At 44.2% G+C, this 25,745-nt stretch overlaps 1 protein-coding gene across 2 annotated transcripts; it reads left to right on the top strand.

Annotated features, from left to right (window-relative positions):
- Window positions 1-25,008, top strand: LOC112233003 (aggrecan core protein-like). 2 transcript variants are annotated; one of them, XM_042301282.1, is made up of 17 exons: window positions 1-84; window positions 9,361-9,440; window positions 9,874-10,257; window positions 14,175-14,349; window positions 14,985-15,112; window positions 16,449-16,742; window positions 16,868-17,167; window positions 17,354-17,528; window positions 17,786-17,913; window positions 18,202-18,495; window positions 18,626-18,727; window positions 18,954-20,105; window positions 22,686-22,844; window positions 23,136-23,218; window positions 23,437-23,581; window positions 23,947-24,129; window positions 24,416-25,008. In XM_042301282.1, the coding sequence occupies exons 2-17, from the start codon at window positions 9,368-9,370 to the stop codon at window positions 24,505-24,507; spliced, it is 3,867 nt and encodes a 1,288-aa protein (XP_042157216.1). In that variant the 5' UTR covers window positions 1-84; window positions 9,361-9,367; the 3' UTR covers window positions 24,508-25,008. The 2 variants fall into 2 exon arrangements, with proteins under 2 accessions (XP_042157216.1, XP_042157217.1); XM_042301283.1 differs by lacking the exon at window positions 1-84 and adding an exon at window positions 91-226.
- Window positions 25,009-25,745: the final 737 nt, after the last annotated feature.

Below are 25,745 nucleotides of genomic sequence, written 5' to 3'. Positions count from 1 at the left end.
TCAACTCCGAGCACATCTGGGAGCAGCACACCGTCAGAACACATAAGGATTTGGCTCACAGGTTAGAGTCACGACGCATCAACGGTACGTTACTACAGGGGTGCGTTATACAGTACCAATCCAGTCAGGGACAAGAATACTGCGCTAAAACATATCCTTTTCAAGAGGCACAATTTGGCCTCTTGATAACTTGACGTTTATCCTTGGCTTGGAGGACAGTGGCAAGGTAAAGTTTTGTTTTCAGTATCATCGGTACTGGGCAGCATCCAGTGCTTCTAGTAAGAGGGGATGAGCGTGCTGGACCGAATAAAATATACCTTGACCTCAGTAACACCTAGAAAATATAGATAAAGGCATTTTGTTTTCATGTTTTAAAGCTTTTAGAGAGTAAAAAACAACAACATGCAAATCGTTTTTTTTTAAGCTGATAAACTGTGTAATAGAAACGTGTACATGGCTTATTCTGTTTACATGCTATGTTGTTTTTTGCCTTTTGCTTAACGTGCTTTGTTGTGCTGACTTGATTGTCCCTGCTGTCACTCACATAGTCAGTGTCATTGGTGAAATGTGACTTCTTTGGATTAATTGTGTGCAAAAGAATCAATATATTCTGTATTCTTTCAGTGTATACATGGATAAAACTGAGGGGGCACATGTTGTGGGCATGGCATGACCATTTTTTATTTGATTTATTTGACCTTCGTTTACCTAGGCAAGTCAGTTAAGAACAAATTCTTATTTTCAATGACGGCCTAGGAATAGTGTGTTAATAACTGCCTTGTTCAGGGGCAGTGGGCATGAGCATGATGCCACTGGCCAGTGTGTTTCCTGGCTACTATACCAGTTGGGGATAGAAGAGGGGTGGGCTATTCCAGTCCTCGGGGGCCTGATTGGTGTCACACTCTTTCTCCATCCCTAGCAAACACAGCTGATTAATTCAATTGCATTCTAAACTGAAGATCATGATTAGGTGATTATTGGAGTCAGGTGTGTTAGCTGGGGCTGGGGCAAAACTGTGACACCAATCAGGCCCACGAGGACTGGAATTGCCCACCCCTGGGTTAGAGGGTAACTGAACGGCTGATCTCCCTTTCCTAACCATTTCTGACAGAGGCAGAAGGCAGCCAAATTTTGATTTGTTCGAGTAATACTATACATTCAACGAAGGATTTGGATCTTTCTTTGAGAGGATGTGTCCCAAAGATGTCTGTCTGATTAGAATATTTTTTGCTTTTATTGAAAATGTATAGGTTGAACTGAATTGTTAGTTGCAGTTTTCAGCATGTATTGCATGTATCAGCTAAGGCTGTTACAGTATTCAGCTGTTGGAAGTCTTAGAATGCACTGTGCCGTAGTTTGAACAGATTTAGAATGCACTGTGCCGTAGTTTGAACAGATTTAGAATGCACTGTGCCGTAGTTTGAACAGATTTAGAATGCACTGTGCCGTAGTTTGAACAGATTTAGAATGCACTGTGCCGTAGTTTGAACAGATTTAGAATGCACTGTGCCGTAGTTTGAACAGATTTAGAATGCACTGTGCCGTAGTTTGAACAGATTTAGAATGCACTGTGCCGTAGTTTGAACAGATTTAGAATGCACTGTGCCGTAGTTTGAACAGTTTTAGAATGCACTGTGCCGTAGTTTTAACATATTTAGAATGTACAGTGCCATAGTAGCACTCACGTCTGTAGCCATGAAGTGCTTTGAAAGGCTGGTCATGGCTCACCTCAACACCATCATCCCAGAAACCCTAGACCCACTCCAATTTGCATACCGCCCCAACAGATCCACAGATGATGCAATCTCTATTGCACTCCACACTGCCCTTTCCCACCTGGACAAAAGGAACACCTATGTGAGAATGCTATTCATTGACTACAGCTTGAGCTTGACTACAGTTCAACACCATAGTGCCCTCAAAGCTCATCACTAAGCTAAGGACCCTGGGACTAAACACCTCCCTCTGCAATTGGATCCTGGACTTCCTGATGGGGAAACTCCCCCGGGTGGTAAGGGTAGGTAACAACACATCCGCCACACTGATGCTCAACACGGGGGCCCCTCAGGGGTGCGTGCTCAGTCCCCTCCTGTACTCCCTGTTCACTCATGACTGCATGGCCAGGCACGACTCCAACAACATCATCAATTTTCCGATGACACAACAGTGGTAGGCCTGATCATCGACGAGACAGCCTATAGGGAGGAGGTCAGAGACCAGGCTGTGTGGTGCTAGGATAACAACCTCTCCCTCAACGTGATCAAGACAAAGGAGATGATTGTGGACTACAGGAAAAGAAGGCCCGAGCACGCCCACATTCTCATCGACGGGTCTGTAGTGGAGTAGGTTACGAGCTTCAAGTTCCTTGGTGTCCACATCACCAACAAACTATCATGGTCCAAACATACCAAGATAGTCATAAAGAAGGCACAACAAAGCCTTTTCCCCCTCAGGAGACTGAAAAGATTTGGCATGGGTCCTCAGATCCTGAAAAAGTTCTACAGCTGCACCATCGAGAACATCCTGGTTGCATCACTGCCTGGTATGGCAACTGCCCAGCCTCCGACCGCAAGGCTCTACAGAGGGTAGTGCGTACGGCCCAGTACATCACTGAGGCCAAACCTCCTGTCATCCAGGACCTCTATACCAGTCAGAGGAAGGCCGTAAAAAAAAAGGTTCCCGCCACCCTAGTCATAAACTGTTCTCTCTGCTACCGCACGGCAAGCGGTACCGGCGCACCAAGTCTAGGTCCAAAAAGCTTCTTAACAGCTTCTACCCCCAAGCCATAAGACTCCTGAACAGCTAATCAAATGGCTACCCAGACTATTTGCATTGCCCCCCTCTTTTACGCTGCTGCTACTCTCTGTTTATTACCTATGCATAGTCACTTTAATAACTCTACCTACATGTACATATTACCTCAATTACCTCGACTAACCGGAGCTCCCACACATTGACTGTACCGGTACCCCCTGTATCTAGCCTCTCTACTGTTATTTTACTGCTGCTCTTTAACTACTTGTTACTTTTATTTTAGATTTTTGACTTATCTATTTTTGACTTACCACTTATTTTTCTTAAAACTGCATTGCTGGTTAAGGGCTTGTAAGTAAGCGTTTCACTGGAAGGTATTCGGCTCTGGTGACATAGAACATTTGATTGATTTGATAACAGTTTAGGAATGCACTGTGCCGTAGTTTGAACAGTTTTAATCAATAAAGTAGAAGTTTGGTTATGAGAATTTCTACAGAAAGGGAAAAGATCAGGACAACTATGGACAGTCTCTTTATCCCCGCCATAAATACACATTCGTAAAGGTAATGCTTTTTTTAAAGACACGGCATGAATGATCAATTGTTCCTAACCATGAAGTCAGAAAATATATGCTACTATATAATGTTTAGTGTGGGCGTGTGTATGACACGCATGTGCATGTGTGTGTTTGCTCATGCACGAGTGCATGTGTGTATTTGCAAATGCATGTATATACCTATGTGCCCATCTGTGTGTATACGGTACATACACACCTATGTACTGTACACATCTACTTACATACAGTATCTGCATTGGGTGTGTGTGTCCAACTCATGAGTTGAAATTCCAATTGAATTTTAGTTTGAGTGACAGGAAGTAGAATTTAATTGAGTGCAATTCAAAGAAATTCCACTCAGTCATAGAACATGAGGTTTCATTGATTCTGACAGGGCGCACTTCCAGATACCAAAGAATATATCACTTTCTCTGGAAACAATGTTCATATACTCTTTTAACCTTAGTGCTTAGAATAGCCAAATATATTCATAGATCTATATATTCATTTGTTTGGCTTCTTTTTGAAGGCCTCAGGGTAAACTTCAGGGTTAAACTAAGGCATTCTGGGAAATGTTGTATTTTCCCCATTTTGAATTTGGAAAAAGTGATGAAATATAATAACTTAGAATTTTCATATACATGTTTTGTTTTCCTTGATGATTCATTTTAAGAGATGGTCCTGAAAATCAATTGTTTCAACAATATTTTATATACAGGTCTATGATGGGCAATGGGCATGTTCCCCAGCCCCCTGCTCCCTTACCCCTCTGAGGGCCTCTGTTGTCAATGTCCACTCTGTTATGGTGCCTGTGGTCTCCAGAGACCCAGGCGGGTTTAAGGGCCTCCTCAGGAATACAGCCCCCACAGACCTGTGTTTATCTTGGCTTCCAACACCCTCCCAGGGCCCTGCATTCATCCAAACTCACAGGGCTCCACCACGGCAGGAACAGACCAGGGCCTTATTGGCCTCCACCTCAATGGGGAATGGAACATACCACACTGGCTGAATGAACATACTGTAGAAGGGGTAGAAGACCTATACGGCTGCCACTCCAGACTTGGCTGGCTTACAATGGGAGTGTAGATCGTGAAGGTTGGAGGATGGCAAGGTTTTAATTCATGCCTTGAAAGAGCATGTGGATTTATTGGCTACCTGTAGAGATACATAGTAGTATGCTACAGTAAAGCCAGGGATACGGTTTTGGTTGGCCATGCTGTGTGTTTATATATGGCAACTGTGTTAGGGAGCAGCTAGTTCTTCAGGGAGGGATTTTCATCAAATCCATTCTTGAAAGGCCTCCCTTTTGTGAACTTAGCGTTGTGGTCAACGTTGCCTGAGCTACTAGTTGTGTGGTACATTGTGTGGTAGTTGGTAGTTGTGTGGTACATTGTGTGGTAGTTGGTAGTTGTGTGGTACATTGTGTGGTAGTTGGTAGTTGTGTGGTACATTGTGTGGTAGTTGGTAGTCGTGTGGTACATTGTGTGGTAGTTGGTAGTTGTGTGGTACATTGTGCGGTAGTTGGTAGTTGTGTGGTACATTGTGTGGTAGTTGGTAGTTGTGTGGTAGTTGGTAGCTGTGTGGTACATTGTGTGGTAGTTGGTAGTTGTGTGGTACATTGTGTGGTAGTTGGTAGTTGTGTGGTACATTGTGTGGTAGTTGGCAGTTGTGCGGTACATTGTGTGGCAGTTGGTAGTTGTGTGGTACATTGTGTGGTAGTTGTGTGGTACATTGTGTGGTAGCTGGTAGTTGTGTGGTACATTGTGTGGTAGCTGGTAGTTGTGTGGTACATTGTGTGGTAGTTGGTAGTTGTGTGGTACATTGTGTGGTAGTTGGTAGTTGTGTGGTACATTGTGTGGTAGTTGGTAGCTGTGTGGTACATTGTGTGGTAGTTGGTAGTTGTGTGGTACATTGTGTGGTAGTTGGTAGTTGTGTGGTACATTGTGTGGTAGTTGGTAGTTGTGTGGTACATTGTGTGGTAGTTGGTAGCTGTGTGGTACATTGTGTGGTAGTTGGTAGTTGTGTGGTACATTGTGTGGTAGTTGGTAGTCGTGTGGTACATTGTGTGGTAGTTGGTAGTTGTGTGGTACATTGTGTGGTAGTTGGTAGTTGTGTGGTACATTGTGTGGTAGTTGGTAGTTGTGTGGTACATGCATTCAAAGCAACGTTTAGAACTACATCTAGCTCAGTTGGAATGCCAGGATCAAATCATTGGATTATTCGAAGAGTGACTTTTTAGACCTGAATGCCAAAACATTCAAGAGATGAAGGTGCTCAAATTTGAACTGTTTTGCACACCGCACTATATGATGAAACATCAATGTCTTCATCACTGGAAAAGACAAATGGATGAGATTGATCTAATTTATAAACTTACCAACAGGGTTGCCAAACTGTTTTAGAATTTCCAGATTTTTTTTGTTGCTGTTGAAATGTCCTTTTTTTTCTTCTTTAATGTCAATTATCTAAAACACGTGTGTTCACATATTTTGTAGCTTAGACCCTATTTTACATCATCTAAGGTTTTTGTGTTTTTCCCACCATCAGTTGAGACACAATATGCTCTTGAATACAGAGTGGGGTGTCATGTTTTGGCTGATAAATGTACTAAAATGGGAATACAATTAAACGTCAACTTTCGAATGGTACCACAAAGATGGTTGGGGGTCCACACATCAGAGAATGTTAACATGAATGGTAATATCAGTTGTTTTAAATTATACTGTCAATCTTCCACCGGAAAGCTTTTGAAATCATAGAAACATAGATCATAGAATACACGCGACAATTTGAGTTGACATTCGACGGTGGGTGGACCGGCCGCCATCTTGGTGGTAGTAATTAGAAGTTCAAATGTAAGTTCAATTTTAATGGAGTACCAGCTAAATTGCAGTGGTCTGAAGGGATAGGTCCATTCTATTAGTTATATTTCTATCATTGAAAGGACACCAACCCTGCATTCAAGAGAATGTTGCGTCTCAACCGATGGCGGAAACAACACAACCTCAGCTGATGTAAAGTAGGGTCTAAGTTACAACATACAGTATGCAAATATGACAAAAAAATCTGAGTTTACAGGTTTTTAGATCATTTACATTAAAGTTTTTAAATTTTTTAAAAAGAAATTATGAAATAGTTTGACAGCTCTGTATGCTTTTTAACGATATCAAACTCAACCGTTTATCTTTTCCAGTAATGAAGGCACGGATGTCTCATGGTATGGTGGGGTGTGCTAAAATTTGGTCAACTTTGAGCACCTCCATCTCCTAAATGTTTTGGCATTCAGTTCCAAGTCCCTTTCTGAATACTTCTTCAATGGGCAAACATGTACTGTATGGAATGTTTTGTTTAAATGAAAAGTGATGCTATCAAAAAGTGATTGAATTCAAATGGATTTACCTGCCATACAGTTGTGAGGTGATCTGCAATTTCATGTGCATGTGCCATTTAGTGTTTCCTCCCAAATATAACTGAGCTGATCCACCCAGTTAGATCTCTGACAGCAAATTTTGGAGCTGTATTTCCTGAGTGTGTGGAACTTAGAGAATGTTGGAGCTGTATTTCCTGAGTGTGTGGAACTTAGAGAATGTTGGAGCTCTATTTCCTGAGTGTGTGGAACTTAGAGAATGTTGGAGCTCTATTTCCTGTGTGTGGAACTTAGAGAATGTTGGAGCTCTATTTCCTGAGTGTGTGGAACTTAGAGAATGTTGGAGCTCTATTTCCTGTGTGTGTGGAACTTAGAGAATGTTGGAGCTCTATTTCCTGAGTGTGTGGAACTTAGAGAATGTTGGAGCTCTATTTCCTGAGTGTGTGGAACTTAGAGAATGTTGGAGCTCTATTTCCTGAGTGTGTGGAACTTAGAGAATGTTGGAGCTCTATTTCCTGAGTGTGTGGAACTTAGAGAATGTTGGAGCTCTATTTCCTGTGTGTGGAACTTAGAGAATGTTGGAGCTCTATTTCCTGAGTGTGTTGAACTTAGAGAATGTTGGAGCTCTATTTCCTGAGTGTGTGGAACTTAGAGAATGTTGGAGCTCTATTTCCTGAGTGTGTGGAACTTAGAGAATGTTGGAGCTCTATTTCCTGAGTGTGTGGAACTTAGAGAATGTTGGAGCTCTATTTCCTGAGTGTGTGGAACTTAGAGAATGTTGGAGCTGTATTTCCTGAGTGTGTGGAACTTAGAGAATGTTGGAGCTCTATTTCCTGAGTGTGTGGAACTTAGAGAATGCAGGAGTGCTCTCATACACGTGTGTGAACTTGTCTAGGCGTGTTACCCAAGCCTCTGTTTGTGTGTGTGTGTGTGAGAGAGAGTGCGTGAGTGAACTTTTCTAGGATGTGACCCCAGTGTGGATTTATGTTTGTGTGTACATGACTGTGTATGAGCAGAGTCAATCCTTCTTGTGATACACTTGGGTGGAATGACTTTTGAACTTTGAACTTGGGAGACTGACTTTACTAGCCTCTGAATTCCTCTGGCCTCCCTCTGTAGTCTTTAATTTACCTCAGGGCAGGTAATATTTTTTTAAACATTGCAAAGAAATATTAAAATGATTGATGATTGGACAAGTCCCGGTAGTCCCTCCATATTTCAGTCCGTGTTCTTTCGTTTGATGCCTAATGAACTCCACCCAGGACTGAGATGAAGAAGGACAGATATGATGTAATCTCCTTGTAGGGTAGAGTCCATCTGTGTCTGGATGTTGGAATGAGTCTAGTTTGTAATCTATCAAAGGGTTGCTGGACTGCACGGGCCCCCTCAAAATGTAACCCGATGAAGGTACTGTAAGGCTGTGGTGGAAAGCAGAGAAGAAATAAACCTGGGTCACAGTGGCTCACTCTCTCCAAGAGCTATTCAAGACTAGGAAACCATTGGTAACACTTGGCAACTATTGGTAACACTTCGCAACCATTGGTAACACTTTAGGTTTTTACCGTACTCAAATGCAGGTATGAATCTGGGCCTTGAGAGTTCTGGTCTTGACGCCATCTCTGCCTACTGTGAGCTACAGCACACAGTCATTCCATAACGTCTAAATGCCTATCTGATATCTACAGCCTTTGACTTGCCCTTTCTGTCACACAAACTGATCAAGATGATTGTTTTGTGTCGTGTGCTGAAGGAGATGAGAAAGTATGGGTACAATCCTAAGCTAAATGGCAAAACAGACTCAGGAGCTCAGGAGTTAATATGTCTATAGTTTCCACTCTCATCCCTCACATTTTGGGGAAGGTTGTCCTCTACCTTATTTACCCCCTGGACATAGAAGAGCAGGATCACACCCAGTGACCCATTAGGCCACCAGGCATCCCAGCTGAAGTGACCAGTAACATCCCTGCCCACACATGCATCCACCACACACACACACACACACACACACACACACACACACACACACACACACACACACACACACACACACACACACACACACACACACACACACACACACACACACACACACACACACACACTAGCCAGAGAGGAAGTGACTGGAGGCAGATAGACTACTATACACTGAAAGGGCCAGTATCTGAGAACCGCTGGAAAACTGCCCTGACTGAGTATTTCATTTCTTCCTGTAAAAAAAACACATATTGAATCATGTTTTTCCCTTTTCCTATAAGCTACTGTATAAAGACTTCCCATGTTGCCTGGCGAAAGTCAACCCGGCACAGGACACAAAATACATGTGGGAATGTATATTCTGTTGAAGCTTAAATGTAAAATAGAATCAGGTAAGAGGGAAATCATTGCAAGGTCACCGTAAAGTAAAGTTCGGTCCCAATCACAATCATCTAGTGGATATAAACGAGTACAGCCATGTGCTTCTACCACCTGGCTAAACAGAGAACAGCAACCGTTTGTGGTCTAATGAGGCTTTTTACACACCATTGGAACCCGTAAAAAAAACGTGAGGCCTTTGTGTCGTTTACAGTCAGCCTGGTCAACCAAAACGAGAGCTCAGTCTGGTTCACCAGGCTAAATGACAGTACCTCACCAAATCTGACAAGACAGCCATTTTTTTCACTGACAGTTTTTTCTTCCATTACAGGTAAACCATGATCACCTTGCTCCTACTGTGTGTGTCTCTGCCCTTCGTCACCTCAACAATATCATTTGAAGACCCTAGCGGTATGTGTTATATTGCATCACTATTGTTCACCGGCCCTATTCAAATACTATGGAAAAAGCATTGTTCCTTCCTCCTTTCCTTGAAGTAATCACTGATCCAACATGAATAGGTGTATGCAAGCTTTCCACTCCTCTGCTTTCATGCAATCAAATCCAATCAACATTAAGGAAGGACATAGGGAAGGATGCATTGTGTTCAAATAGGGAAGAACGCAGTTCTAGCTATTCAAACAGGGCCTCTGTTATATACTGTATGTGTATCCCACTGCTGAAACCAAATACAAAAGCAAAAGTGTTTTATAGTCTCTTAGGATAGGGTTTGGAATAATGCAGACAGGTGACATGAATTTAATCCACTTTACTGTAGGGCAACATCTTCCCTACATGATCTACTAATATAATGTCAAAATAAATCTCATACTATCCTCCCAAGATCTCTACAGTACCTTGAGTGTCAGCATCCCCATGGACGTGCCACTGCGCCCTCTGATGGGCACCAAGGTGGTGGTGCCCTGCTACTTCCACGACAATCCAATCAACCACCCGGGCACACCCACTGTCGACCCCCTGTCCCACCGCATCAAGTGGACATACATCACCAAGGGCAAGGCCATCCTCATCCTGGTGGCGTCGGAGGGCAAAGTTCACGTGGAGACGGAGTACCTAGACCGGGTCACCATGGCCAACTACCCGCTGGTGCCCACCGACATCACCATGGAGATCACGGAGCTGCGCTCCAAGGATTCAGGCACCTATCGCTGTGAGGTCATGCACGGCATCGAGGAAAACCATGACTCGGTGGACATCCAGGTTCAAGGTATGACTTGGAGTGTAACTACAGGCTCTCAATGCATTTCGTTGGTATGATCTCAAGCTATTAGGGACAGGCGTCCCGCTAGCGGGACACCAGCCGACAACATCCGGTGAAATTTGAGGGCACGCAATTCAAATAAATAATCGTAATATTAAACATTCATGAACAAAGAAGTATCTTATATAATTTAAAAGCTTAAATAGTTGTTAATCTAACTGCGTTGTCTGATTTACAATAGGCTTTACGGCGAAAGCATACCATGCGATTGTCTGAGGATGGCGCCCCACATAAACATATTTTTCAACCAGCACAGGCTTCATAAAATCACAAATAGCAATTAAATAAGTCACTTACTTTTGAAGATCTTCATCTGTTTGTAATCCCAAGGGTCCCAGCTACAACATGAATGGTCGTTTTCTTAGATAAAATCCTTCTTTATATCCCAAAAAGTATGTTTAGTTGGTGCCATTGATTTCAGTCGACTCGTTCAACATGCAGACAAAGGAGTCCAAAAAGCTACCACTAAACTTCTTCAAAACAAGTCAAACAATGTTTCTAATCGATCCTCAGGTACTCTAAAATGTAAATAAACTAAAATATTTCATACGGAAAGTAGTATGTTCAATAGGAAAGCAAAATTAGTAAGCGCACGCCCTCTCCCTCGCACGCCGAAAGAGTGATATTGTTCCGGTGCTTTCCTCACCAAAACTCAAAATTCTTGCTTGTTTTTCGAAAAACAAGCCTGAAACCTTGACTAAAGACTGTTGACATCTAGTGGAAGCTATAGGATTTGCAATCTGGGAGACAGAATTACATAGGAACAATAGCTTTCCATTATAAGAGCCTGGGACCTAAAAGATTTCCAGTTGGTTTTTCTTCGGATTGTCGCCTGCCATATCAATTCTCAAATCAAATCAAATCAAATTTTATTTGTCACATACACATGGTTAGCAGATGTTAATGCGAGTGTAGCGAAATGCTTGTGCTTCTAGTTCCGACAATGCAGTAATAACCAACAAGTAATCTAACTAACAATTCCAAAACTACTGTCTTATACACAGTGTAAGGGGATAAAGAATATGTACATAAGGATATATGAATGAGTGATGGTACAGAGCAGCATAGGCAAGATACAGTAGATGGTATCGAGTACAGTATATACATCTGAGATGAGTATGTAAACAAAGTGGCATAGTTAAAGTTGGTAGTGATACATGTAATACATAAGGATGCAGTCGATGATATAGAGTACAGTATATACGTATGCATATGAGATGAATAATGTAGGGTAAGTAACATTATCATTATATAAGGTAGCATTGTTTAAAGTGGCTAGTGATATATTTACATCATTTCCCATCAATTCCCACTATTAAAGTGGCTGGAGTTGAGTCAGTGTCAGTGTCAGGGTGTTGGCAGCAGCCACTCAATGTTAGTGGTGGCTGTTTAACAGTCTGATGGCCTTGAGATAGAAGCTGTTTTTCAGTCTCTCAGTCCCAGCTTTGATGCACCTGTACTGACCTCGCCTTCTGGATGATAGCGGGGTGAACAGGCAGTGGCTCGGGTGGTTGATGTCCTTGATGATCTTTATGGCCTTCCTGTAACATCGGGTGGTGTAGGTGTCCTGGAGGCCAGGTAGTTTGCCCCCGGTGATGCGTTGTGCCTCACTACCCTCTGGAGAGCCTTACGGTTGTGGGCGGAGCAGTTGCCGTACCAGGCGGTGATACAGCCCGCCAGGATGCTCTCGATTGTGCATCTGCTTGATGACGAGCTTGGAGGGTACTATGGTGTTGAATGCCGAGCTGTAGTCGATGAACAGCATTCTCACATAGGTATTCCTCTTGGCCAGATGGGTTAGGGCAGTGTGCAGTGTGGTTGAGATTGCATCGTCTGTGGACCTATTTGGGCGGTAAGCAAATTGGAGTGGGTCTAGGGTGTCAGGTAGGGTGGAGGTGATATGGTCCTTGACTAGTCTCTCAAAGCACTTCATGATGACGGTGAATTCTGTTATAGTCTCAGACATCATTTTAACAGTTTTAGAAACTTCAAAGTGTTTTCTATCTAATGCTACCAATTATATGCATATCCTGGCTTCTGGGCCTGAGTAACAGGCAGTTTACTTTGGGCACGTCAGTCAGGCGGAAATTCAGGAAACTAGACCCTATCCAGAACAAGGTTTATTTGACATAAAATATGGTTAGATTGTCTTTCATTCTAGTTCAAATGTACTCTACATTGTGTTGGGGGTTCTCACACACATTAAGATTAACATGGACATCTCGCTCCAAAATCAAAGTTTGACAAAGGAAAGTGCCAAATAAAATCAGTCAATTATTTGGTTATTATTCGAGATTGAGGAATATAGCTGAATCCAGTGACATGGGACATGGTTTCATCTGATATGAACCTTTCTAGCGCAGCGGAACCCCTCGACAACATTCCGCTGAAAAGGCAGCGCGCGAAATTCAAAAATATATTTTAGAAATATGTAACTTTCACTCATTAACAAGTCCAATACTGCAAATGAAAGATAAGCATCTTGTTAATCTACCCATCGTGTCCAATTTAAAAACATATGATTATGTTAGGTCACAGCCAAGTTGAAAAAACATAGCCATTTTTCCAGCCAAAGATAGGAGTCACAAAAAGCAGAGATGTAGATACAATTAATCACTAACCTTTAATGATCTTTATCAGATGACACTCATAGGACATCATGTTACACAATACATGTATGTTTTGTTCGATAATGTGCATATTTATATCCAAAAATCTCAGTTTACATTGGCGCCTTACGTGCAGTAATGTATTCATTCCAAAACATCCGGTGATTTTGCAGAAATACTCATAATAAACATTGATAAAAGATACAAGTGTTATTCACAGAATTAAAGATAGACTTCTCCTTAATGCAACCGCTGTGTCAGATTTCAAAAAAATTTCTCCGAATCTGAGAACGAAGCTCAGAAACGATAAAAGCCAGAGGAATATCCGCCATTTTGGAATCAACAAAGTTAGAAACAACACCATAAATATTCACATACCTTTGATGATCTTCTTCAGAAGGCACTCCCAGGAATCCCAGTTCGACAATAAATGACTGATTTGTTCCATAATTTATGTCCAAATAGCCACTTGTTGTTAGCGTGTTCAGCCCAGTAATCCATCTTCATGAGGCGCAGGCACTTCATCCAGACAAAAACTCTAAAAGTTCCATTACAGTCCTTTAGAAACATGTCAAACGATGCATGGAATCAATCTTTAGGATGTTTTTAACATAAAACATCAATAATGTTCCAACCGGAGAATTCCTTTGTCTTCAGAAAAGCACTGGAACGAGAAGTAACCGGGCGTCCTGAGACCAAGGCTCTCTGCCAGACCACTGACTCAAAGACATCTCATGAGCCCCTTCTTTATAGTAGAATCGTCAAACCAGTTTCTAAAGACGGTTAACATCTAGTGGAAGCCCTAGGAAGTGCAACTTCATCCATATCTCATTGTGTATTCGGTAGGCCAAGCTTTGAAAAACTACAAACCTCAGATGTCCCACTTCCTGGTTGGATTTTTCTCAGGTTTTCGACCTGCCATATGAGTTCTGTTATACTCACAGACATTATTCAAACAGTTTTAGAAACTTCAGAGTGTTTTCTATTCAATACTACTAATAATATGCATATATTCGCATCTGGGACAGAGTAGGAGGCAGTTCACTCTGGGCACGCTATTCATCCAAAAGTGAAAATGCTGCCCCCTATCCCAAAAAGGTTAAGAACTTTTGAGTTTTGAACATTATATTATATTTTTGGAGTGAAATTTCCCTTCAATAGCACCTCTTCCTCATATATACACTAGCCTACCCTCTGAAATTGTATAGTAATCAGTAATAATACAGTGGGGGTAAACTGTTCTCTCCTCTCCAGGTATTGTGTTCCACTACCGAGCCATCTCTACACGCTACACTCTGAACTTTGAGAGAGCCAAGGCTGCCTGTATCCAGAACAGTGCCACCATCGCCACCCCAGCCCAGCTACAGGCTGCCTTTGACGATGGCTTCCACCAATGTGACGCCGGTTGGCTATCTGACCAAACAGTCAGGTAATTCTGACATACTAAACTGTGAACCGTTATCTGTCATGACTGTTTTAGGTAAGTCAGTGTGCACTATTGTCAGTCATACTTCTTTTAGGTTAGCCATCTTTGATGTTTTCATGTGGATATACTGTAGAAATTAACTAACCTGAAGGGTTTTGTGGGGATGTGAAATGTTGTTCTAGACGAGGGATACTCAAGTACTATTTGGGAAGGTCCGGTCACACAAATTTCCTAGGTGGCAAAAGTCCGGATGGATATTGTCATTTTTTAGCGTGGTAACAAACCCCCACCTCGCAACCCATGCGACCCCAAACTGTTCACACCCCTTTTGTTGGCGGAGACAACATTTGGCAGTTTTAAAGCTAATTTCCTGCAATTCTACACATTTTGCATGGGGCATTTTTTTCTGTTTTGAAGCTCATTTACTGCAATTCTACTATCCCCGTGTTGATCCGGTTCTGGTTAGTCCGGTTCCAGACCGCAGTCTGCCAGTTGAGTACGGGGGTTCTAAACCATGGTTTGGAATGAAGCAACGTTATAACCGTTTGGGATTTTTAAAAGATATATAATTTCAGACTAATTGATGTGTCATGTGTATACACATTTTTTTCTTTGCCATGTCACGTGATCTACTCAAGGTACCCCATCCATGAGCCTCGTGAGGGTTGCTTTGGAGACAAGGATGAGTTCCCGGGCGTGCGAACCTACGGCGTGAGAGAGGTCAACGAGACCTATGACGTGTACTGCTTCGCACAGAAGATGTCAGGTACTCAACAACAAATTTGATAGTTTGTCATAGTTATTATGGTCATTATGCAAGCTGTTTTGTGTTGCACGTAGATAGGCATCTAAGTTAAATGATTTATAGCATATAAATAGGGGCATGATCATTTGAAGTCAAAGTATTATGCAAAGCATAAAATGAGCTACACCCAGCCAGCAACAAACGTTCCCACAACTTTAGAGAATGTACACGTGATGTGTGAAGAATGTTTCCAAAAGACCCTTCCTTTCAGGTGAAATAGAACTTACCCAGAACATGCTTACAATGTTCTCAGAACTTAAGATAATAATGTTCTAGACATGTTTCATGGGAACATTGATGTGTCCAGTTTTCTGAGGGTTTAGAAGAATTTTCAACGAATGTCCCCCCAAACAATACAAAGAAAATGGTTACCAAGTTCTCAGAACATAAGATATTAATGTTCATGGGAACATTTCTGTGTATCAGTTGTCAAGCCGTCACCTGATGGTCCCAAAGAAACATCCCCCCCCAAAATAGTTCATTACCCATCACACCTTATTACTGTTGCCCATCCAATCAAGGCCTTGATTGATGAGCCCTGATTGTTGAGCCACTGATCAATTCATAGCTCTTTATATGTTGACAAGCTTAGGAATACTCACACAGAGTGCATATGTCAAATACAGTGTTTTAACTTGAATATTCAATCAGAGCCCTGATTGTCTTGGCAACAGTAACAAGACGTGACATTTAATGAAACCATTTTTCTTGGGGGGAGGCATTTTTGGGGTGTCTAGAACGTGTCTAGAACATTAATATTGTATATTCTGAGACCTGGCAACCATGTTCTGTGCACGTTTGGAGGGGCGTTAATGTAATATTCCATTAACCCTCAGAAAACTGGAAACTGAATGTTCTCGCAACGTCCCATAAAACTTATATTATATATATTATAATATTGTATGTTCTGTGAACATGGTAACCACACTCTGGGTATATTCTGTTTGACATGATATACCCAGACACCAAAACACGCTAAAAAGGTTCTCAGAAGGTTTTTGCTAGAATACATATAATGTTTCCATGACTAACGGAAAACTGGACACTCAAACATTAGGGGAACATTACAGGTAACATTGCAAAAATGTTCTCTCTCCCTGGAATCGTTAGCTGGGCATCAACTTAATGTTGATTGCTGATATACTTGCCATACAAAGCTACCCAACTAGCTAGCCTAATATATTATATTAGCTTGAGAAGTAAGAAGCAGAAATCATGACAGATAACTTCCTGTTTGTCAGTTTGCCTGCCTGCCTCTGTTTCTCACTCTTTGCTTTCCCCTCTACATCATCCCCAGGCAGAGTGTTCTACTCTATGTCCGTGGAGAAGTTCACCTTTTACCAGGCAATGGACCAGTGTGCCAAACTAGGGGCCAAGCTGGCCACCACAGGGCAGCTGCACCTGGCCTGGAAGGCTGGCATGGACGTGTGCAACGCGGGCTGGCTGGCAGATAGAAGCGTCCGCTACCCTATCAACATTGCCAGGCCACAGTGTGGTGGAGGACTACTTGGAGTGAGGACCGTGTACCTGTTCCCTAACCAGACAGGCTACCCCTACCCAGACTCCCGCTACGACGCTATCTGCTACCAAGGTAAGTGTAAAAAAAAGTGTTGAAGATGTAATTGTGAATTTCATTTGGGTGTCTTATAGCCAGAGTGATTTCCAGTAACACAGAGTGTGACTTTAACTTCGTGCTGCCAATGGTCTATTTCACAGAAGAAGACGGCGAAGTCAAGACGACCCCGTTCCCAGAGGTGGCCACCATCACAGCTGGCCCCATGGTTTACCTGGGGCGTACCACCGCCCCTGAGGCTGAGGCACAAGGGGAGGTTCTGACCCAAGCCCCCCTGGATACCACCAGCATGGAACTGCCTTTACCCATCCTCCCCAGTGTGAATGACACATATGCCAAGGTCACCCCGGTCGTGGGGGAAGAGATCATCAGCAGGGTGACAGCTAAACCTAATGTGGCCTCCGAGTTCCCTCGTGACAATGACACTGACATGTCTCCTACAGGTTAGCAGATTGTGCTGGTCAACGTCAGGGTGGAAATTGTTTAGATCTTGCCATTTCCATTTTCAAGCGTAATAACACAAATTCTGTGTTTGGTTCTGTTTGTCTCTTCCCTCCCCTATCTCCCTTCTTTCTCACTACATCCCTCTCTCCCTACTCCTCCCTCCCTCCTTCCATCCCTCAATATAGGTGTAGTGTTCCACTACCGTGCTGGCTCCAGTCGCTATGCCCTGTCCTTCGTGGAGGCCCAGTTGGCCTGTCAGAGTGTGGGTGCGGTCATCGCCAGCTCTCAGCAGCTCCAGGCAGCCTATGAGGCAGGGCTCCACCACTGTGATGCAGGCTGGCTCAGGGACCAGAGCGTCAGGTGAGATAGATAGGTTCCATTTCAGTAGTCCAGTAGCCTTCTCAGTAGGTTTGCACAATTCTGGTTTTACAGAAATCCCTTCCCTGCATATTTCCTCGTGATTGCAGAAATTCTCTGATTGAAATAACGGAAAAACTTAAATTTGACTTTCTAGTCTCTTTTCCTAAAGAGGACCCTAGTAGAACTGCTTCATTAACCGTCAACCGTGACCTTAACCCTGACCTGCATAGTGACAGTTTGCTCTCTCCTGTGGTCAGGTACCCCATCCTGTCTCCCAGAGATAAGTGCTCAGGGAATCTGGAGCATCTCCCAGGGGTGAGGTCCTACGGCCTGAGACCCGCTACCGAGCGATACGATGTCTACTGCTATGTGGACCGCCTCAAGGGTCAGTGACATGGTGCATGGACCCTATTCTTCTTCTTCTCCTTCATCTTCTTCTTCTTCAGAGCTTCAGATGTTGAGAGATTTCTTCTTCTTCTTCTACATTTAAAATACCCAAATGCGGTGACCCAAACTTGATGATTTTGCATGACATTCACAGGACAGCATAGGCTGCATTGATATTTTGGGGACAGCATGCGGCACAAAATGCGGGACTGTCCCACACGGGACTGTCCCGACATGTGGTCGCCCTAGTAAAACCACCTGCTCTCTCTTCTCCCTCATCTCTCAGGGGAGCTGTTCTACACCAGCGACTATGACAGCTTCTCCTATGAGGAGGCCGTGGCCTACTGTCAGAAGCTCAACACCACGCTAGCCACCACAGGGCAGCTCTATGCCGCCTGGAGACAGGGCTTTGACAAGTGCCGTCCAGGCTGGCTGCAGGACCGGAGCATCCGCTACCCCATCCACAACCCCAGGCCCCACTGTGGAGGAGGCAAGGCTGGGGTACACACCATCTACGCCTTCCCCAACCAGACGGGACACCCTGACCAGCACTCCAGATACGACGCATACTGCTTCAGAGGTATGTATGAGTTTGGATATGCTCAGAGTCATCAATAGGGTGGCTGTTAAATGTCAAACTGTTTAAGCCCAAATACAGCCACTGTTAAAAGCATGAAAATGATATTGTGTTGGTTTTCTTTATTTTGTAGCTGAACCTACGATTATTCACACTGAAACCAGACTCAACGTTACTGTAGTTGTCGAGGAGGAAATGATCAACATGACAACCAGAACGGACCAATTGACTCCTGGTAACATATCTCTATATTAAGTGGTCAACGAGTATTTCTGTATCACTGCTAGTATTTCCTGTACATTTATCCTGCCGACCATGCCAAACGTAACAGTAGTTTGAAAGAGAATTACATACTAGCATGTTTACCTCTGTTAAAATCTAAATGCACAAGCTGTTTTCTAGTCAAAGTGAATTAATACTACATGTTCTTTTACCTTTGTTCTCTCTCTGTGGTTTTTCAGTGAGCCCCATCGTACCACCTGTATCTGTGGATGTGTCCGGTTCAGGCTTAGCTGAGCATTCTACCAGTGGTAGTGGCAGTGGAACCCCTGGTAGCGGAGGTACATCTGGTGGGGCCAGTGGCGAGGGCTCCGGGTCTGGCTTCCAAGTCACATTCGAGGGCAGTGGGCACATCTTGTCAGGACAGGGCTCTAGCTCTGGAGGTCTACAGGAGGCAGTAGAGGGGAGCACCACTGTCACTTACACCGGGTCTGGGAATAGTGGCTCCGGGGTGGGGGTGGGAGAGTTCAGCGGTGGGCTACCGTCTGGTGTCCTTCCCCACTCCGGTAGTGGCAGTGGGGTATCTGGGGACCTGAGCGGTAGCGGGGACTCTGTCATCATCATGGTGGACGGAGAGATGGTGGACATCTCCAAGCAGCAGCCCACCGGACAGGAGTTTGGACAAGGAGGTGTGGATGTCAGTGGCTCCAGTGGAGTGTCCGGATCGGGTGGCTTCTTCAGCGGGGATGTGACCAGCACTTCTGGCTCTGGACTTCCCGACATATCTTTTGAGCATTCAGGTCTCATTGACCTGACCGAGAATCCCTCGGGAGAGCAGGAGGTCTCTGGCTACCAGCCCTTCGCCTCTGGTTTTCCAAGCGGTTTCCCCTCCAGTTATCCTTCCGGTTTTCACAGCGGCTCTGGATTCCCATCCAGTGGTGACGGATCCCACTCAGGCCATGAGGTCATCTTCCTGACAGAAGACGGGATGATGGAGGTGACAACACAGCGGCGTCCGGAGCAGGGTCGGGGTTACGTAGAGGTCAGTGGTGACGGCAGTAGCCAGCATGAAGGGAGCACCTCAGCCAGTGGGCTCTCCCTGGGGGAGTCAACAGTCGCAGAAGGCGTGGTGCTGCCCCCTGGGTCTACCATGACTTACCCAGAGCATATCACCTATCTGGGAAACACAGGAAGAGGGGATGACCTGGACCTGGTGGAGGAAGGCCAGGAGCTGGAGGGCCATGAGCAGAAAGGGCAGGAGCAAGAAGGACTGGAAGGGTCCATGGAGACAATCAATGTCACGGCACCATCTGCATTCTTCTCTAGCCCAACAACAGCAACCGCCGTCTCAATGGTGACCCCTGTTGTGGTGGAGGAGCCTGCTGTAGTTGACGGTAAAAAGCTTATTTGATCATTTGATCATAGAAGTGTTCAACAGGCCATTTGTTATAGTATCTACGATCAGCCGTTGTTTTCTTTGCTTCATCCACCACATGCTAACAGCTAATGAACAATGCCCCCTAGTAAGCATATTGTCTAATCAACCCATTATATTCTGACCCTGCCTCTTTCTAGCTACTTGTGACCTTTGTGAGCCTAATCAGTGTGGCAGAGGCACCTGTTCTGTGCAGGATGGCATTGCTTTGTGCCAATGCCCACATGGATTCACTGGAGAGGACTGCAGCACATGTGTGTCAGTGACAACACTATGTGTTACAAGATGTATTCACGTGATTACAAGCCGGCATATCTATCATAGACATTTCACTCAACATTCCGGTGTCTCTGTTGTTATTTTTGTGTTTACATGCAAATTAAAGTTGCCCTGTCCTGCAATGTATACCGTTACAGGCATAGGTGGTGCGTGAGCCTCAAACTATATCCTGATTATATTTTGAAAAATTGTGATATGGCTGTCTGGACCTTTCACTGACATTCGCAACTCAACGATCATCTACAATTTTAAAAACAAAGGCAATGTTATTTTATTATTTAACTAGGCAAGTCAGTTAAGAACAATTCTTATTTTCAATGACGGCCTAGGAACAGTGAGTTAACTGCCTGTTCAGGGGCAGAACGACAGATTTGTACCTTGTCAGCTCGGGGGTTTGAACTTGCAATCTTCCGGTTACTAGACCAACGCTCTAACCACTAGGCTACCCTGTTGATACCATAGGGGAACCATTTTAGGGTCTCTGAAGAACCATACATGGTGTGGTTCTTTGAAAAACCATATAAAAATCAAAAACCAGAAATGTTTTGGCCCCTCCAGGAATGGAATTGAATAGCCCTGCTGTAGGGTTTTAAGCCTTATTTGCACATTTCCCAGGGTACCTTTCGATTAAATTTGAGTTACCAGTACCACCCATGACTGTGTTTGCTAGTGACGAGAGATATGATTGTTGCATTCATTTTGTTACAGTCTTGCCCAACTGAGAAACTAAGTGAATTTGTTGTCATTCAAATGTTATTATTCAAGACAATACATATTTCATAAGGCCTTATTTTGAGGGCCAAGTTTTAACTAAATACAGTGGCCTGAAACTCATAGTTTACAGTCCACATGAGTCCTGCAAGTCATGTTATGCTGGCTTGCAAAGTGATGCATAATTCGTATTGGCATCCAGCCAGAGTGACGAAATCTGACATTTAGAGTAAAAAATGTTTTTGCCTGCAACCTGCATTCAGAATGACTGCCAGGGTTGGGGAAAAATAAGATTACCCTAAACATCTAAACTGGAACAACCATTTCAGGAACAACCAAGTGCAAGTAACAGATTGGAATAGTTTAGAAAAAATGTATGTTATTTCTATATATTTGAGTAGCATAACATTAACGAATCAGTCAAAGCAACATGCAAACATTTCAACGATTTTACTGAGTTACAGTTCATATAAGGCAATCGGTCAATTGCAATAAATTAATTAGGCCCCAATCTATGGATTTCAAATTACTTGGCAGGGGCACAGCCATGGGTAGGCCAACGGGTATAGGCCCACCCACTTGGGAGCCAGGCCCAGCCAATCAGACTTAGTTTTTCCACACAAAGGGACTTTATTACAAACAGAAATACTCCTCAGTTGCAAGAGAGAAATTAACATTCAATTATTTGGTAACAGCTCTGGTGGACATTCGTGCAGTCAGCATGCAAATTGCACGCTCCCTCAAAACTTCAGACATCTGTGGCATTGTGTTGTGTGACAAAACACAATGGTAGCGCCGCCTATGGTTACAGCTAGCCTTATGGTAGCGCCGCCTGTGGTTACAGCTAGCCTTATGGTACCGCCGCCTATGGTTACAGCTAGCCTTATGGTAGCGCCGCCTATGGTTACAGCTAGCCTTATGGTAGCGCCGCCTGTGGTTACAGCTAGCCTTATGGTAGCGCCGCCTATGGTTACAGCTAGCCTTATGGTACCGCCGCCTATGGTTACAGCTAGCCTTATGGTAGCGCCGCCTATGGTTACAGCTAGCCTTATGGTAGCGCCGCCTGTGGTTACAGCTAGCCTTATGGTAGCGCCGCCTATGGTTACAGCTAGCCTTATGGTAGCGCCGCCTATGGTTACAGCTAGCCTTATGGTTACAGCGCCTTATGCCGCCGCCTATGGTTACAGCTAGCCTTATGGTAGCGCCGCCTATGGTTACAGCTAGCCTTATGGTAGCGCCGCCTGTGGTTACAGCTGGGTTACAGCTAGCCTTATGGTAGCGCCGCCTATGGTTACAGCTAGCCTTATGGAAGCGCCGCCCATGGTTACAGCTAGCCTTATGGAAGCGTCGCCTATGGTTACAGCTAGCCTTATGGTAGCGCCGCCTATGGTTACAGCTAGCCTTATGGAAGCGTCGCCTATGGTTACAGCTAGCCTTATGGAAGCGTCGCCTGTGGTTACAGGGGAGGGGGGAGGGTTGTATAAATGAAATAAATAGCGAACATTCTACAGTAATGTGTTAATGTGTCTATCTATCGGTTTGTGTGCAGCACTGCAGGGCTGTGCCGAAGGCTGGGTGGAGTTCATGGGGAGCTGCTACATGCACTTTCTAGAGAGAGACACCTGGCCCGACGCCGAGCAGCGCTGCCAAGAGCTCAACTCCCACCTGGTCAGCATCACCTCCCAACAGGAGCAGGAGTTTGTCAACTGTGAGTATAGATATAGGATGTGTGCAAATGTGTGTGTGTGTGTGTGTGTGTGTTTGCAAGCTTGTGTTTGTAAGTACTCTTTATTGTCTTAGTTGTGAAGTGTGTGTGTGTGTGTGTGTGTGTGTGTGTGTGTGTGTGTGTGTGTGTGTGTGTGTGTGTGTGTGTGTGTGTGTGTGTGTGTGTGTGTGTGTGTGTGCATGCACACGTGTGTGTAATACATGTTTTGTACAAACATAGATCATATCTGATACACACTGTACATGACAGCTCAATGTTCTATTTTCCATACAGCTAACGCTCAGGACTATCAGTGGATTGGACTCAATGACAAGGACGTGCAGAATAAGTTCCGCTGGACAGATGGGAGTCCATTGGTGAGTTGTTTTTTCTCTCGACCAGTTCAGGTATCCCCTACTTTACTTTACTGTACTTAGCTTTTTTAAAATTAGATTTGACTTTACTTTTAGTTGCGTACGCCATATGAATAACACTATTATTATTGATATTAATATTAAATTACCATTTGACTTCTTCACTCCATTTTATCCTCCTTTCTAATCAAATGGTCCTGTGTTGACGTCTTCGCATGCAGGAATTTGAGAACTGGAGGCCCAACCAGCCGGATAACTACTTTAACTCTGGAGAGGACTGTGTAGTGATGATCTGGCATGAGAACGGCCAGTGGAACGATGTTCCCTGCAACTACCACCTGCCCTTCACCTGCAAGAGTGAACCTGGTAGGGAGCAGGGGTTAAGTGGTTGAGGGTCAGGGGGCACAGAACATTAATTGGGTCAGCTGTCAGTGACTGAGCCAACAAGACATTTGGCCTGCTTTTTGAAAAATAGGGATGTCCGGGGGTGACTATGCACAAATAAGGGTTAATCAGGTGTTAATTGAAGTGAGATGAAACTGTGAGTCTTAAAACAAATCGGTACCCCCAAAAAACATTATTGTTGTTGGTCCAGCTCGCTATTTGTAGGGCACAACGAAGAGTCAATGTGTCATTCAAACTCTGACTTTATCGACATCGCTGGAAACAAACAGACAGATCTCATGAGATCATTTCCTCGCCAATTCCTCTGGTTTCCCCTTCCTTCCCAGTCGTGTGCCACTCCCCTCCCGAGGTGGACAATGCCAGGCCGATGGGCAGCAGAAGAGACCGCTACCCCGTCAACTCTATCGTCCTCTACCAGTGTGACGCAGGCTTCACACGGCGCCACCCGCCTGTTGCACGCTGTCTTCCCGACGGGCGGTGGGAGGAGCCACAAGTGGAGTGTATAGGACGTGAGTCTAACCTTCCTTGTTTAATTCATCGTGTCTCGTCCACTCCCATCAACTCAGATTCAAAAGCTCATTAAAGTAAGTTAGGCGAGATATGAGTGTCTCGCAGCAAGTTCCACTGCTGATTTTCATTCTTTCCCTTCTAATCAAGGGCTGATTTAGAGGTGGGTGCAATTAATTATCCCGTAGAAGAGAAACCCAGCGGTTCTCCGGACCGCCAGGCTCAGTTTTGATGGTTATTCAGCAATGTTTTAAGGATGTCATCAACATGCGCCTCTCTCTCCCTCAGCTGGTGCCACCCCCAGCAACCGACTACATAAGAGGTCCATCAGGAGACGGTCTAAAGCAACCAACAGTCGGTCATGGCGGGAGCTTCTCTAAGCAGGACTGAAGGGACACACTAAAAGAGAACCAAATGGACCGCTCTTGTAAAGAAACATTGATATTCAATGCCATTTTGCCTGACCTAAAGAGATAAAGTTCCCACCAGGGGTGGAAATGGGGAAAAGTTACTTTGGGAACCCACCAATGAAATAATCCTTGAATTCACCCACCTGTAGCTAATTTTTACATGTCAAAATGATTGAATTCCCTCATTTCCACCCCTGATTCCCATCATGTGTATATATACACATATAAACACCAAAGCACATTAGACATGATTTTGATAGTCCGACTGACAATGTTGATCTCTGAGTGTCACTCTGTGCCTTTGTGGGGGATATTTGGGCAGTGGTTCTCAACCTGGGGTACCAGCAACCCTGGGGGTACCTGGCCTATCCACAGGGGGTACTTGGGAAGACTCGAATATGTATAATTGAGAGGATACTTTGTGCAGAGCATTATGGACCTGATTTCGCAATAAACGATGCCTTTCTTATGCACGCCTTTCCTATGCACTTCTCAGTAGTTGGTACTCAGACTTACCTTATGAAGGTGGGTAATGGGGTTTGCAGACAAAGAAATATATTGGTTTGTTTCATCCGGAAAGTTGTCATATTCAAGTTCAATCCATGAAAAAATGTACAATAGGGGTTGAACAATATTACTATAAATCTACCATAAGCCTTACTAATCATCGAAATGTATGACAACGGTCCAGTCGTTATGAACCGTTTAACCTGCTAAGTGTGGTCTGAGTTCCATAATGATTCAAATAGGCTACATGTCCGAAATGATTGCACAATGTTAGACTAATGCTAGCGACACTCAGGCAGTGGAAGGTTCTAGCTTGTATGGCTCCCTGGGCGAACCCACCGTGACATGATATCAATGACGTGACGTGCAAATGAGCGATAGAAAACCGATCGCGCAAATGTCACCATTCTGAATTTTTATGCGGGCGCCCCCGGCTGCCCATGTCGCCTATACCTAAATCCGCCACTACCCTCAGGAACAGCTTACACGGACGTGAAAGAGAACTAACACTAAGGTGACAGTTGTAAACGTGGGTATTGTATGTGGGTATTACTGACCGTGGCCCCCGAGAGCGGCTTATATTTAACATGATACATATTTTTGTATGAAACAGAAAAGCCTGGGCATATAATTAAACAATTCTAAAGTGCATACATCAACATCTGCAGGTTCAGCCATACAGAACCCTATAACTTGGGTGT

This window comes from Oncorhynchus tshawytscha, linkage group LG19 (genome assembly GCF_018296145.1).
Source record: "Oncorhynchus tshawytscha isolate Ot180627B linkage group LG19, Otsh_v2.0, whole genome shotgun sequence".
In the NCBI taxonomy this organism is placed as follows: domain Eukaryota; kingdom Metazoa; phylum Chordata; class Actinopteri; order Salmoniformes; family Salmonidae; genus Oncorhynchus; species Oncorhynchus tshawytscha.
Note: the sequence above shows the minus strand (reverse complement) of the source record. Positions and strands in the feature narration are given on the sequence as shown.